This window comes from Carassius auratus, chromosome 4 (assembly GCF_003368295.1).
Source record: "Carassius auratus strain Wakin chromosome 4, ASM336829v1, whole genome shotgun sequence".
Lineage (NCBI taxonomy): Eukaryota > Metazoa > Chordata > Actinopteri > Cypriniformes > Cyprinidae > Carassius > Carassius auratus.
Genome location: NC_039246.1, coordinates 17947752 through 17962740, shown reverse-complemented (window position 1 = coordinate 17962740; position 14989 = coordinate 17947752). Strand labels below are relative to the sequence as shown.

Genomic DNA, 14989 nt, shown 5'->3' with positions numbered 1-14989 from the left:
TCTTTATTTACAAATGAAAAAGTTGCATTTGTGTTAATAAAAGAAAAAATAGTAATAATTGAGTAACTGAATAATTGAAAAGAGGATTAAATTTAGTATTTTATAATAGCAATGGCGATACAATGAGAATCTGTGCACGTTCAAATCGAATTAATTAATCAACACATATAGTCTTAAAAACGTAGGCTTCATTGTTTTCTTTTTTTTCTTTTTTGATGATGATAGAATTTTTTTTCTTTTTTTTTGTGAGAGTGACCACAAAAATTTGTTATATAAAATATTTATCAAAGCCATATAGGTCAATTGAATGGTTAATTTGTTAATATTACCCAGAATATTGCCCAATCACCAGAAAATAAGGGCATGTCTGTGGTTGTTCTGAACACAAGGTTATTTATTCTCTTTTATTCTGGTTCCTACACACTGTAAAAAAAGAAGAAAAAAAAGGAAAACGTTCTGGTTATTTTCTACTAGATCGTTATTCATCATGTTTTTCAATTTTCAGGAAGAAAAAAGAAAAAAAAAAGACAGAAATAAAAAATAGACTGCATTTGTTTCTGTTTAGGATATTATATCATTATCTGGATGACCATGAGTGAATCCATGTGTCTACACTTTGCTTATTTGTCATTGTCATATATATTTGATGTAATAATTTTAAATGTGTAACACATTTGATTCTAGGTTTATATTTATTTGATCTTGTAAAGGGTCTCTAAAAAAAATAAAAAAACGGACGGACGATTTTCTAAATAAGGCAGAATCACTATCTGTTACTGTGGCACTGGAGATCTTACTCGCCTCAGATGTGCAGATGTCCAGTCAGACAGGATCCTGTACCTTATTCGCAATCATCCGTCAGTCCTGTACATGGCAGAAAAGACAGAAAATTCACGTTAGAAAATTAAGTTGGCGTGAAATTCTGAGTTTAAATTTTTTTTTTAATAATCTGAAGAACGTTATAAAGAACGTTTGCTTATTGAATGACTCTTGAATTGTGGGTTGCTCAGAAGTTGTTGCGCTGGAGCTCCGACAGGGGGCCTACAAGGGTAGGCTACAATTCACAACTACTGCAAGTTCTGCCAACAGCAGCACCAAATACTTGAATTTGAACACTGCCAATGAAGTTGATGGAAGTATGATATAATTAACATAGGACATTCATTCAAATATGCAAGCTTATAACCTATACCCTAATATTCTGAGTTACTAAACCTACTCAGCACTAAATCCTACTCTATCTTAAAAAGAGAACATTTGTTGGTAAAAGTAGCCCAAAACTTCGCGACTACCGAGTTACATTTAAACACTCAAATCAGAGTGAAACATGGCCTATTAATTGATTATGAAAGTTATCTAATAAAGACGAAATGGGACGGAGACAAATGTTTATGTGCAATGCCAGCTCGTTTACCCGGATTATTCATTTGCACAGATTGCTTCAGAAGATAAAACAGGGGCCAATCTCGTGAGTGTGAAGCGTCTAGACACCAAAATCACCGGAGCTCCCTCCCAAACACTTCGGATGGGTGGGACGCATGCAATAACTGCCCTTTTCACACTCCGGGACCCCTGAAGTACACTCGAGCCTCTCACTCCAGAGAGCAGCCAGTGCGGGATATAGCCCATCACATCCTAAAATGCTACTCATAGTCCTCGTCTTGTTTTTGTGTCCGGTTTTTCGGTGCCAAACCGAGGATACTGAATTGTCAGATGTTGCATTTGAAGAATACACGATCTCTGACGTGGATCCAAATGCGGTAGGATTCTCCTTGAATTTCAAATATGAAAATGTCATCTTGATTATAGTCACATCTAGTATCTGACCAGTCTTGTGTTTGTCTTAAGGCTCCTCTCAGAGTCGCGCGGCAGGTGAAAACGCTTCTGACGAAGGTAAAGACGCGCGAAACCCGCGCTCTCCGTCGGGGTTTTAGGATTTAGTGACTGTAACAGTCAAGATAATAGCCACTTTAAGACTTTAAGAACACTGCATTTAAAATTTCATACGCAGTTCTGAACACTTCAGTCTTGCTGTTTGTTGATGGAGAGTGTTATAGCACGCGCTTGTGTGTCTTAAACTTTGATATTGATTTCATGAACACTTGTTTCATGATTATTTTACTGTTTAAGTTTTGCTGTAAATGGGGGGAGGGAGGGGGGATTAATGAATTCATGAGGTAGATTGCATCAAATATGAGACAAATCCAAATTCTGCTGTAAGCTCTAATTGTGTCATTATTCAAGTCAGTTCAGTGTTTGTTCAGTTCATTTCAATAATTGTGTAAAGTTTATTAATTATGAAAGAAGTTCAATTCAGCTATAAGCAGCCCTGCTGAAGAAGACAATATAGTGTCATTATTCAGCTCAAAGTCAGTTCAGTTTTGAAAAGCCTGAGGTTAGCTTGTGAAAACGTACCCCATATGGTAGGACAACAAGCCCCATCAATTTCTGGACCACAGCTTATCTACCATAGTTATTTTAGCGGAATTTGGAAGATTTTTTGTGAGGACTTGACCAAACAATTATTTGGTCAGGAACCCAGATTAGCACAAACCACTTGGCTTCATCACGCATGATTTTATGATGAGTATTCTAAATATTCATGTATATTTTAATTATGGTCATAACTTGCTTCTGTATGCCAGGAAACTAAACCTCACATTCAGGAGTTGTCCGTCCAGACCACCATCATTTCCCGCTATGCTTTCACTGCGGTGTCGTGTAGCATGCTCAACAGACACTCGGCTGCTACTCAGGGGGTCTTTCAGTTCCACATCCCCACCGCTGCATTCATCTCCAACTTTACCATGTAAGTGAACATATACAAACCATAGGCAAATACCACAAATAATTGATTTCGAGAATTTAGAAATCGTTTTTTAACTTGAGCAATAGAAATGTCTCCTGAAAGTACATTTAATGGTTTGGTCTTTGAAAAAATTCTTGTGAGAATGGATACCAACAAGGACTATAATATAGGCTACTACGTTTTGCACTTTCAATTGGGCTGTTAATGGGTAAGTTGTTAAAAGACTCCAGTACTGTGTTTATATCTTGGGAGAGGTTATTGAAGGGCCTGAGAGAGTTCAGATTCTCATTAACCAACAGAAATACTGTATTTTTGGTAAAATGTTGTTGTTTCTATGGCATTAATGACAATTCTCCTTTCATACTGTTGGTATGGTGGCAAAGGATTGTGGGTGGACGAGTATTTCCCAGCGAGGTGAAGGCCAAAGAGAAGAAGACGAAGAAGGAAGGTGGAGAAAACAATGGCAAGAAGAACAAGAACACACCAGAGCAGAGGTGAAGATAGCGAGTTACCCTCAAATGTTTGTGCCATTAATTTGAACGTGATTATTCATGTAGCTAGTTATAATTATTTCCTGCTCAGCAAGATTCTTTTCAAACTGTGGCTCTGCCATGACTACAGTTGGACTGAAAGTATGAAGTGACCACTGAAGAAGACTATATACGTCCTTATACTCACTATAGCACCCCTTGTGGCAAGCCTGAGAATTCAAGACGTGCTTTCATTGCGTTATTACCTGTTGCGAAGTTTTGAGCCTTTCATTGTGTAAATTCTAACACGTGTATTTAATTAGCTTGTAAGTGAGTGAACAAGAAAATATGAAAGATGATGAGAAACTGGAGATATATTTTCTCTCAAAGATCGGCTGTATTTAAATATGGTTTGGCAAACCTCGTGACGGATCATTTGGCAAGATTTCCAGAGTAATGTTTTCTTCTCTCCTTGTCAGTGAGGGTGAGATGGAGGTGTTTCGAATGGAAGTCACCATCCCTGGACGCAACCGCGCTGTGTTCCTCCTGACCTACGAAGAGCTGCTTCAGAGACGATTGGGACATTATGAGCACGTGACTAGTGTGCGGCCAATGCAATTGGTCAGCAGACTCAGCGTGGGAGTTACTATAGTCGAGCACTCTCGCATTACGTACCTTGAAGTCTTACCCCTACGAAATGGCAAAACTCCATCTTCCAATGGCAATGGGAAAGCAGATGGTAACCAACCGAATCCAATTTGATTCTTGAGTGTGCATGTAGATATGCTGTCACTGGTTTGGTTTCAAATATTAGACTATTTTACAACATTGAGCTTCCAAAACTGCAAGATAGATGGCACTAGTTCCGTTTATTCCACTTTTGTCTGTTTTTAAAGACCTATTAATAAAACATCAATAAAACTACAGCAGGTTATTTAAAGTTGTCAAAAAGTAAAATGGTATATGATCATTTGTTTACATCCAGGTAAAGTAGAACCACCAGTTTCCACAGTAGTCAAGCAAAATGAAACCTTCTGCAAGATCCACTTCACTCCCAACATTGTCCAGCAGGCCAGGATTGCAACCAACGGCATGCTGGGAGAATTTGTGGTGCGCTATGATGTAGAGAGAGAAATTGGCATAGGCGATATACAGGTATACATACACTCATACTCACAATATTTTATTGTATTATTAACATGCACTTTTATCTCTGAAATTTAAGTTATTTAGCTTTTTTGTCTTACTTTTCATTTCATTTTTGATGTTTTCTCTTGGCTTCCAAAATTTTTGAAGTCCATTCAGAAAGTGATGAAGTCACTGCAGACTAATGATGACTCCTCCAGCACACTGAGCTCATTGCTCGCTCGTGTACACACACTTTACAAAGATTAAATGGCTGTCAAAGTATCTGCTTTCTTTCAGGTGCTAGATGGACATTTTGTACACTATTTTGCCCCCAAAGACCTGCCTGTCGTGTCAAAGAACGTTGTATTTGTGATTGATACCAGCGCTTCCATGGTTGGAACCAAAATCAGACAGGTAAATAAAACTGAAGAAATCAGTTCTCCACACTCAGATGAATGGTGCTAAAATGATTAGCATTTTGATGAGCATGCTGATGAGCATTTCTGTCTTCAGAGATGTAGTGTGTTATTCTCTGAAGGAGGGAATGATATTGTGATCCGTTTTTTTCCAGCTGGTTCTTGTGATCTCATAGCTGGACACATGCACATGCATACACCCATCTCATAGCAGAATGACAGAGTTCAACAGTTCTCTTTTAATATCTCTCATGCAGACCAAAGAAGCTCTGTTCACAATCCTACGCGAGCTGCGGCCCAATGATCACTTCAATTTTGTCACTTTTTCCAATCGCATCCGTGTGTGGCAGGCGGGCAAACTCGTGCCAGTCACTCCCAACAATATACGTGATGCCAAGAAGTTCATCTACATGATCTCACCCACTGGAGGTAGAAATTCATACATACTCCTAAACACACCCTGTTACACATTTAAACCATCTAATTCATTCTCATTTAAATCAAACAAGAAAGAAAAGAAACAAGAACAAAAAAAACTCAATGTGTTGTTTTCAATTGAAATAAATATGAAAGTAAATACATTTCCAAAATAAGAAAAGCTGGCAACTAGCTGAAATAAATACCTTTGAAATAATATGATCACTAAAACTAAACCAGAAATAACAAATAAAGGTAACATAGAAATGTTTAAGAAAACAAAAAACTAATAAAAATGACAAAAAGCACATAGCAAAATTAAAAAAAAAACTTTACATTTAACATGAAAACTTAAATTTAAAAAATAAGTACTATAATAGTATTCGATACAATATAGATAGATGCTTGACCAACATTGTTACTGTGAACTGCTAGTATATTGATTTGGAACGACATGAGAATAATTAAATAATGACAGAGTAAAAATGTTTTGTTTAACTCATTTCCTCTTTAATTTAAAATGCTCTCAGGCACTGACATCAATGGTGGCATTCAGACAGGCTCGGCCTTACTCCGTGACTACCTCTCCAGCAAAGAAGAGTCCCATCACAACAGCGTGTCACTCATAATCTTCCTGACCGATGGGCGGCCCACCGTTGGAGTGGTTCAGAGCCCGGTCATCATTGGCAACACCAAAGCAGCAGTGCAGGAGAAGTTCTGCCTCTTCACCATTGGGATGGGTGATGACGTGGACTACAGGCTCTTGGAGAGGATGTCCCTGGAGAACTGTGGAACCATGAGGAGAATCCCAGAGGATGCAGATGCCAGTGTCATGCTCAAAGGGTGAGCCTATGAACAAGTTAAAGTGTAACTCAGGCAAAAATAAATATTTTGTCATCGTATATACTCAACCTTCTAATCCCTTAAGACTTCACTATTTTTGTGAAACACAAAAGGAGAAGTTTAGCAGAATGTCCTAGTGATTATTTTTAACATCATGAAGCTTCAAAACTGACAAAAAGTACTAAAAAGTAAAAATAAACTATTATTTTAAAGTGTTATCAGTTGATCTAAATCAGAGGAACAGGGCCATAAGTTAATGCTCGCTGAAAAAAAATAAATAATTTAAAAATAGGTAGGCTAGTTTGTAAACACCCTAGAAAACATTTAGCAATTCCCTAGCAACCTCTCAGAACACCCTGACAACCATATAGCAATACACTTAAAGACTCAAAACAACTGCATAGCAACACCCGGGCAAATATTCATAATATGAGGCAAGTTGTCCGGCCAGGATAAAGGTCAAAAGTTGAAATTGGAAGACAAATCTTTACACAAGGCTTAGCAATTGAGTCCCACTCTAAAAGTTCAACAAGTTTATGGTAAAGAATGCATAACTTATTAACCCACAATCTGAAGCAACAGTGTAACACTGTGACCTTATTATTCCTGTTCTCCCCTCTTTCCTGTCTATCTTTCACCTACTATTTCTCTATAGGTTTTACGATGAGATCGGCACTCCACTGTTATCTGACATCCGGGTGCAATACTCTGAGGATGCTGTGGAATACATCACCCAGAACCTTTTCACAAACTACTTCAATGGCTCTGAGCTCGTTGTAGCCGGAAAACTGACCAATCGCAGCTCAGATCTGCTGCACGTTCAGGTTACCGCCAGCAACAGCGAGCGAAGTATCGTGCTGGAGAAAGACGTGTCAATACACGAGCGAGAGCAGGAAACTGACCGGCGGCTAGCGGAAGCAGAGGCCGGTCCAAACGCGAGGGATTACGTGGAACGACTGTGGGGATACCTGAGCGTTAAAGACGGGCTAAAAGGAAGACTGCGCAGTCAGACGAGCGCAGAGCGGGAAAATTACATGCAACAAGCTACAAATCTTTCGTTAACGTATAATTTCCTTACGCCACTCACCCAAATGGTAGTGGAGAAGCCACAAGTGCTGGTCGATGGAACTTTAGCACAGACACAGAAAGAGGCAGAGGCCACCGAGGCTCCGCCCCCTGCTGAGTCATCCAATCAGCTGTTGGAAGACAACAACAGTTTAACGCCCCAGAGCCTGCACAGAAATCAACCGCCCAAGCCGATTTCTGCAGTCTCTAAGGCAACAAGTGTGTTTATTTAAATAAAGTTAAACATTTGTTTTAGATCATATTTAGAATCGTTATGACTGTCATTACACAATCGGTCTTGAAAATATTAAGGCGACTCAAACGATCCATGACGATTTCACTGTTTTCCATTTATCTCCAGGTGGCGTCAGTAAACCTGCCAAAAAACCTGTGATCTTATCCAAAACATCCGGTATTTTTACATTTTTCTACATCTGTGTTGCATTTCAGTGCGAATGTGAGTGAGTGTAGTTGAAAGTGGCCGTATTGTCAGTTCACATCGTCTGGGCGGCTTGTAATTTGTTCTGTTCAGGTAAAGGGGCCTCATCAGAGCACAGTTAATTGCTACTGACAGTTATGTATGGGCTCTAATTCACATGCCTGTCTTTGGGGGTTGATGGGGAAAAAGGCAAGATTTCAACAAACCCCTTAAGTAGTACACTTCAGAGCATCAGTGCATAACTCATTGCTTACTCTTTGTACTATGGATATGAATACTTTATTGGCATGGTTGTTACACACACTATACTGCCATAGCATCAATACAAACAATACAAGCAGTGACCAAGAAAATAAAAAGATTAATGTTTAATTAAACAATAAAGAAAAAAGTAATAATTAAAAGTAGAAGGTGCCACAGATGCTAAAAATACTAAATGTTAAACAAACAAACAAACAGCTACATAGCAACACAAAATAATGCCAAAGCATCAATACAAACAGTGAACATAAAAGTATATATAGTGATATTGATAAATAAAAGTAAAAGTAAAAAGCAACACTAATGCTACAAAAAATCAATATGAAAACAAACAGCTGCATAACAACACACACGCTATTGCCAAACTATCGATACAAACAATACAAGCAGTGACTAAAAACAAAAAAATATAGTGATATTAACCAATATAATTAGAAGAACAAAGTAAAAGGTGCCAGTAATGCTAACAAGATGCAAAACAAATCAAAATAAAACAAAACTAAAAAACAGCATAAAACAAGAAGGTATAGGCTTTTGACAGTAAGCAAACACTCTAGAAACGGCACAACAAACTCATAAAAATGCACTCAGAACACTGCAACACCCTGGCAACCATTAATATTGTGGAGCAAGTATGTTAGTGTGTTTGGCGTTTTGTCATATGCACATCAGAATACAGGTGCATCTCAATAAATTAGAATGTCGGGGAAAGTTAATTTCAGTAATTCAACTCAAATTGTGAAACTCATGTATTAAATAAATTCAGTGCACACAGACTGAAGTAGTTTAAGTCTTTGGTTCTTTTCATAGTGATGATTTTGGCTCACATTTAACAAAAACCCACCAATTCACTATCTCAACAAAATAAAATACTTCATAACACCAATAAACAAAAAATAAAAACTGTACATGTATTCAGTACTTGGTAGGGGCTCCTTTTGCTTTAATTACTGCCTGATCAGTCAGAGGTGATCAGTTTGTGGCACTGCTGAGGTGGTCTGGAAGCCCAGGTGTCTTTGACAGTGTCCTTCAGCTCATCTGCATTTTTTGGTCTCTTGTTTCTCATTTTCCTCTTGACAATAGCTCATAGATTCTCTCTGGGGTTCAGGTCTGGTGAGTTTGCTGGCCAGTCAAGCACACCAACACCATGGTCATTTAACCAACTTTTGGTGCTTTTGGCAGTGTGGCATGCGCCAGATCCTGCTGGAAAATGAAATCAGCATCTTCAAAAAGCTGGTCAGCAGAAGGAAGCATGAAGTGCTCCACAAATTTCTTGGTAAACGTGTGCAGTGACTTTGGTTTTCAAAAAACACAATAGACCAACACATATGACATTGCACCCTAAATCATCACAGACTGTGGAAGCTTCAATAAAAATTTGGGCTATGAGCTTCTCCACCCTTCCTCTGGCGCTGTCTGTGGTTCAGCAAATTCCTTTACACGTCTGTGTGTGGTGGCTCTTGATGCCATGACCCCAGCCTCAGTCCATTCCTTGTGAAGTTCACTTATATTCTTGAATTTATTTTTCTTGACAACCCTCATAAGGCTGCAGTTCTCTCGGTTGATAGTGAATCTTTTATTTCCACGCTTTTTCCTTCAACTCAACTTTCTGTTAACATGCTTGGATACAGCACTCTGTGAACAGCCAGCTTCTTTGGCAATGAATGTTTGTGGCTTACCCTCCTTGTGAAGGGTGTCAATGATTGTCTTCTGGTCTTCCCCATGATTGTGTAGCCTAGTGAACCAAACTGAGAGATAATTTTGATGGCTCAGGTGTTTTGAGTTGATTAGCTGATTGGCATGTCACCATATTCTAATTTGTTGAGATCCTGAATTGGTGGATTTTTGTTAAATGTGAGCCAAAATCATCACAATTAAAAGAACCAAAGACTTAAACTACTCCAGTCTGTGTGCATTGAATTTAAGTTTCGCAAATTGATTTGAATTACTGAAATAAATGAACTTTTCCATGACATTCTAATTTATTGAGATGCACCTGTACATTGATGCAGTCCGTGTTTGTGCATGAGGGGTTAAACATAGTTTACAGTAATCCAAATAATCTTTTTCAAGTTTTAAATGGGGTAAATCTGTTAGATGCATGCATCAGATGAATAAAACATGGCTTCCATTCAAGTTCAATCTGAAAGCTTTGAAAAGCCACTTTTCTGTTGGAATGATTTGTGATCTCATATAAAATGTTGCATAAGATGGAACCACACATCACACTTGCTAAATGAGAGAATTCACAGGGGTTGTTCATACTGCACATAACCGATGTGCTTGGATAATTTGATTTACTTACATACAACAAAGTATTTAACCACAACTTTTAGAAAGAAAAAGTACAATACATTCACACAATGTTCTACAAATGGTCCTTATTCAAATCAAAATGGATTTAATCATATTTTCTGTCTCATTCATTATCTATCTATCTGTCTTTAGCTGATGGCGACCCTCATTTTGTGGTGGAGGTTCCTCACAGTAAACTGACAGTGTGTTTCAACATTAATGGAGAACCAGGACACATTCTCAGACTGGTGACTGACCATAAAAACTCAGGTAAACAACTGGAATGCACTTTTTGTGTGTGTAGTATTTACAGAGTATTTTACAAGTATTAAACTGCACCTTTTTTTCAGCTGTTTATTGATATTTGCATTAGTGATGATTCTTGGCCAATTTAAAAGGACAGTTCACCCAAAAAAAGAAAATATGTGTCATTTATGCACCCTTAAGTTGTTTCCAACCTGAATTATGCAGAACACAAAATATATTTACCTAGAAGAATTTTGTTACTCAAACAGTTGACGGTAGATATTGACTTCCATAGTATTTTTTCAATGGCTACCAGCAAATGTTTGATTACTAACATTCTTCGAAACGTTTCTTTGGTATTTAACAGCTGAAACACATTCATACAGGTTTGGAACAACTTCAGGGTATGCAAACTAGAATTTTCGGTAGCACTTTATTTTACAGTCCTGTTCCCCATGTACATACTATGTCCTTATTATAGTAATTACAATAACTATGTAATAACTAGGTACTAACCCTGAACCTACCCCTAAACCTAACCCTACCCTATTGTAGTTACCTTGTGTTACCAGAACTTTCTTAGATAAATACACTGTAAGTAAGTACACTATAAGTACATGTTAGTACACGTACTGTAAAATAGTGCAACTGAATTTATTACTTTACATTTCATATTTATCATATTTTAACTGATATTTAATATTTATTTGTATTATTATTTTAAATTGTGTAAACTGTCATTTCATACTAAATTTATACTTTATATTTATAAAATGTTATTAATATGAAGCCTTTACATGAATATGTATGTATTTGTTCCCATTAGGCGTGACTGTGAACGGAGCACTGATTGGAGCTCCTGCTCCAGCCGGCAGTCATAAAGAACAGAGGACATATTTCAGCACCATAACTATAGTAGCCAATAAACCACACCGTTCTTACATTGAAGTGACCCCACAAAAGGTCATACTGGACGACCGGGACCGGATGATCCTTCCATCCAGCGCCAGCATTTCTGTCGAAACCGCAAACCTGGCTGTGGTCATTATTGCTAACACAAACGTAACAGTGACCATCCAAGGAACTATCCAGTTTGTCATCTTATTCCACCATTACAAAAACCCAGCACCCTATCAGCGGGACCACCTGGGGTTTTACATCGCTAACAGCAATGGATTGAGCAAGGATACGCATGGGTTGCTAGGTAAGCAGTAAGCGTGCATACACATGTTTTAAAATCTTGTTGTAATGTTGCGGGAACTTGAGCAGAGGTGATCTATATGCAGGGAGTTAAATTAAAAGTAGAGTGCACTTTTAAAAATAAAGATTCCAAAAGGGAACCAAGAAGAAACAAAAGAACCATTTTGAAAAGCATTTTAAAAACCTAGAGAACCTTTTGTCGACTATAAAGAACATTTTCTGAATTTGAAAGTTTCAATGGATGTTCAAGGTTCTTCATAGAACCATGGATGCCAATAAAGATTTTTTTTTTTTTTTAAGAGAGTAGGTGATTTCGGAAAGGCTGGCAATAGCAAGCTAGCTTTGAAAGAATTTTTTTTTTTCAAATCATTCTGGAAAGTCACGCCTTTCTTAAAAATATTAAGCTTTAAAGTTCAGCTTAATTAAGGGCGTGGCAACTTGAGTGACAGGTGGATTGCTGCTGCTGTCACCGCCGTCGCGCTAGGTGGGCGTGGCTTCAGCAACCAGCTCCCGCCTTTTTGCCTATTTTTGATTACTCCAGAGTGACGCGCAGTGACGCGCTGCCAAGATCTTAGAAGAGCTTAGAGTGTGAGAAATATAATTTAATGGCACTGCACTAAACAAGGCACCCAAAATCGTTAACAGGCAACGTGCTTTCTGTCTAGTGGTGCGATAACCTCCCCAAGACGATGATCTTGTTTGACGACAGCGTGAGATATTGTCGAAAGCATCAATTATTGTCAATATTAAGAGGATTTGGCATTTCCAATTAATGTATTCATGTTACATTTCTATTTAATTAGGCCTATTATTATTAAGTTATTTTTATTATGAAATTAAAATGACAATAAATTTGCGACGCAATAATTTCCGCATAACTGACGCTCTGGAAGAATAACAAAAGATTAGGCTATTTACTTAGAAATTAAAATGTTTTTAAAAAAGGTATTTTAAATTGGTCTATTATACAGTGAATTATAGGCCTATAATTATAAAACTGCAATCATCAATAGAATCAATTAAATAAATAGCTTTATTTCGAGCACTGGCATTCAAAAACAACCCTGTTTAACACTAAATACGTTTCTTCAAATTTTTTTCTCAGAAAAAGTTTGTCGCAGTCAATTTGGCCATGTTTTCTCCACAAACATGCACATGAAAGCTAAATGTAGGCATAGGAAGCGCAGTAGACTTTGGAACAGGTCTACAAATTCTACATATTAAATGAGAGATACATTCTTGTACTTACAGGCCAGTTCCTGTATGAAGACATTGGATTGACGCAGCTTCCTGGAAATGTCAGCATGGCCGGAGAAAACAGCACACAGGAAACACTAGGGAAAAATATCACTCTAACAAGTGACCCTGCCCTAAAGGTGAAGGATCGCACGGTCACTGTCATTAAGAAGAGCAGGCGAATCTACTCTGGAAAACAGACTGTAGACTGCTGGTTTGCCAAAAACAATGCGGCTAAACTGATTGATGGACAATACAGTGATTACGTGGTGTCCCATCTGTTTGACACAGGAGACTGGGCTAATGGAACCAACACACACTGAGACTAACACACACACACATATACTTCTACTGGACTGATGGGTCGTGACCCAGATATATTCACACAAACAACATGAGCAGCGTTTTAAGTACATGATCTATATTCAGAAATGTGTGAACAGGTTTATTGTAGTAATCTAAAAGAAAATATATTGTATATGTTTAGTTAATATAATAAGACTGTTTGGTAACACTTTATTTTAAGGTGTCATTGTTGCAAGTTACTTACTATTATAATAACAATATTTTATGCATAATTGCATGCAAGTTAATCCTAATCATATAGTAGGCACATGTAGTTAATTAATATTACTCAGTACTCAAATGCATTATTACACTGTAACAATGACACCTTAAAATAAAGTGTATTAAGTGTATTTTTAAAAAAGTGTGTTTTTTTTTTTTATTGTACTAATGGATAAGGCTGTTTTCTTTTTGGTAAATAACAAAAAAGTAAAGGATAAATTAGTATACAATAGATAGATAGATAGATAGATAGATAGATAGATAGATAGATAGATAGATAGATAGATAGATAGATAGATAGATAGATAGATAGATAGATAATCAATAAAGATGTCTATAATTATTTTGAAATATTATTATTTTTTTATTTAAAAAAACACAAAATCAAAGTTTTGATTCAGCTTCAGTTCAAGAAATAAATTAAAATAAAAAAATGAAATTATTGTTAGGGATGTATGACATATTGGTACAATATCTGTTATTGGTCATTATTAGCTTTTTATATATATATATATATTTGTATGTATACATATACATATATAGATAGATAGATATGCCATTTATTGGTTATGCATAATGTAGAAATAAACATCTTATCAGTTATCTTAATGACATGCATTCCTCTGATTTACTAATCTTTCAGATGTTTATTAAAGGTAAATAATTTCAACCCGTTACTAATGTTTTTTTTTGTTTGTTTTTTTTAATTGTTTTTATTGTATATATTTTTCAAATGCTAAATTGCTTGAAATATGCTGTCTAAATAGATAAATAAGTAGAGAAATACTTACAGAACCTACCTTCGTAGAAAGTTGGTCATTATTGTGGCAAATTGAAAGGGTCACTATTAGCAAAGTGAATGAATGCTAATGTTAAACAAACCTCAAGAGCACAAATAAATACTGTCACAGTACCCTTTCAAAAGATACACGGTAACACTTTAGAATAAGGTTCCATTAGTTAATGTTTGTTAACTACTTTCGTTAACATGAACTAAGCAAGAACAATCCTTCTACAGCATTTATAAGTCTTAGTTCATGTTAATTTCAACATTTACTAATGCATTATTTAAATCAAAAGTTGTGCTTGTTAACATTAGTTAATGCACTGTGAATTACCATGAATAACAATGAATAACTGTAATTTCATTAACTAACATTAACAAAGATGAATAAATACAGTAATAAATGTATTATTCATTGTTTGTTCATGTTAATTAATACATTAACTAACATTAACTAATGGAACCTTATTCTAAAGTGTTACCAGATACACCTTTGGTACCTTATTTACCCCTAAAGGGTGCATATTAGTAGCTTAAAAGTACAGCCCCAGTGTTGGTAGTTGGTACTGCCCCAGTGAGAGCTTTAGTACTTTTTTTCTGAGAGGGGTGTTATATCTGTAAGTTAACAGCTGAGAAATTGAGACCGACTCGACTAATGTCTGGTTGAGAGTGATCTGTTTGGCCCGTCATCAGACTGGGGTCAAATGGTTTTCAGGACCCACCCCTTCCAGGTGTTCTTACCCAAGTTTGCTTAACTCTTAGAGCCCCTTTGTCACACAGGACTTTGTTGGCTGTGGTTATTTATATACTTCA

General features: G+C 36.8%; 1 protein-coding gene across 1 annotated transcript; it reads left to right on the top strand.

Annotated features, from left to right (window-relative positions):
• Positions 1-1382: 1382 nt before the first annotated feature.
• On the top strand, positions 1383-13661 carry itih5 (inter-alpha-trypsin inhibitor heavy chain 5). Its single transcript, XM_026230598.1, has 14 exons — positions 1383-1760; positions 1849-1893; positions 2646-2809; positions 3193-3303; positions 3759-4018; positions 4265-4434; positions 4705-4821; positions 5081-5252; positions 5771-6083; positions 6739-7367; positions 7510-7560; positions 10297-10413; positions 11216-11593; positions 12841-13661. The coding sequence occupies exons 1-14, from the start codon at positions 1641-1643 to the stop codon at positions 13146-13148; spliced, it is 2955 nt and encodes a 984-aa protein (XP_026086383.1). The 5' UTR covers positions 1383-1640; the 3' UTR covers positions 13149-13661.
• The last annotated feature ends 1328 nt before the right edge of the window (positions 13662-14989 follow it).

Excerpts from the sequence above, each read along its gene's own strand:
- itih5 (XM_026230598.1), top strand. The coding sequence starts at position 1,641 with ATGCTACTCATAGTCCTCGTCTTGTTTTTGTGTCCGGTTTTTCGGTGC. Across the intron at positions 4,435-4,704 it reads TTGGCATAGGCGATATACAG|GTGCTAGATGGACATTTTGT; the intron begins GTATACATACAC and ends GCTTTCTTTCAG. Across the intron at positions 7,561-10,296 it reads GATCTTATCCAAAACATCCG|CTGATGGCGACCCTCATTTT; the intron begins GTATTTTTACAT and ends ATCTGTCTTTAG.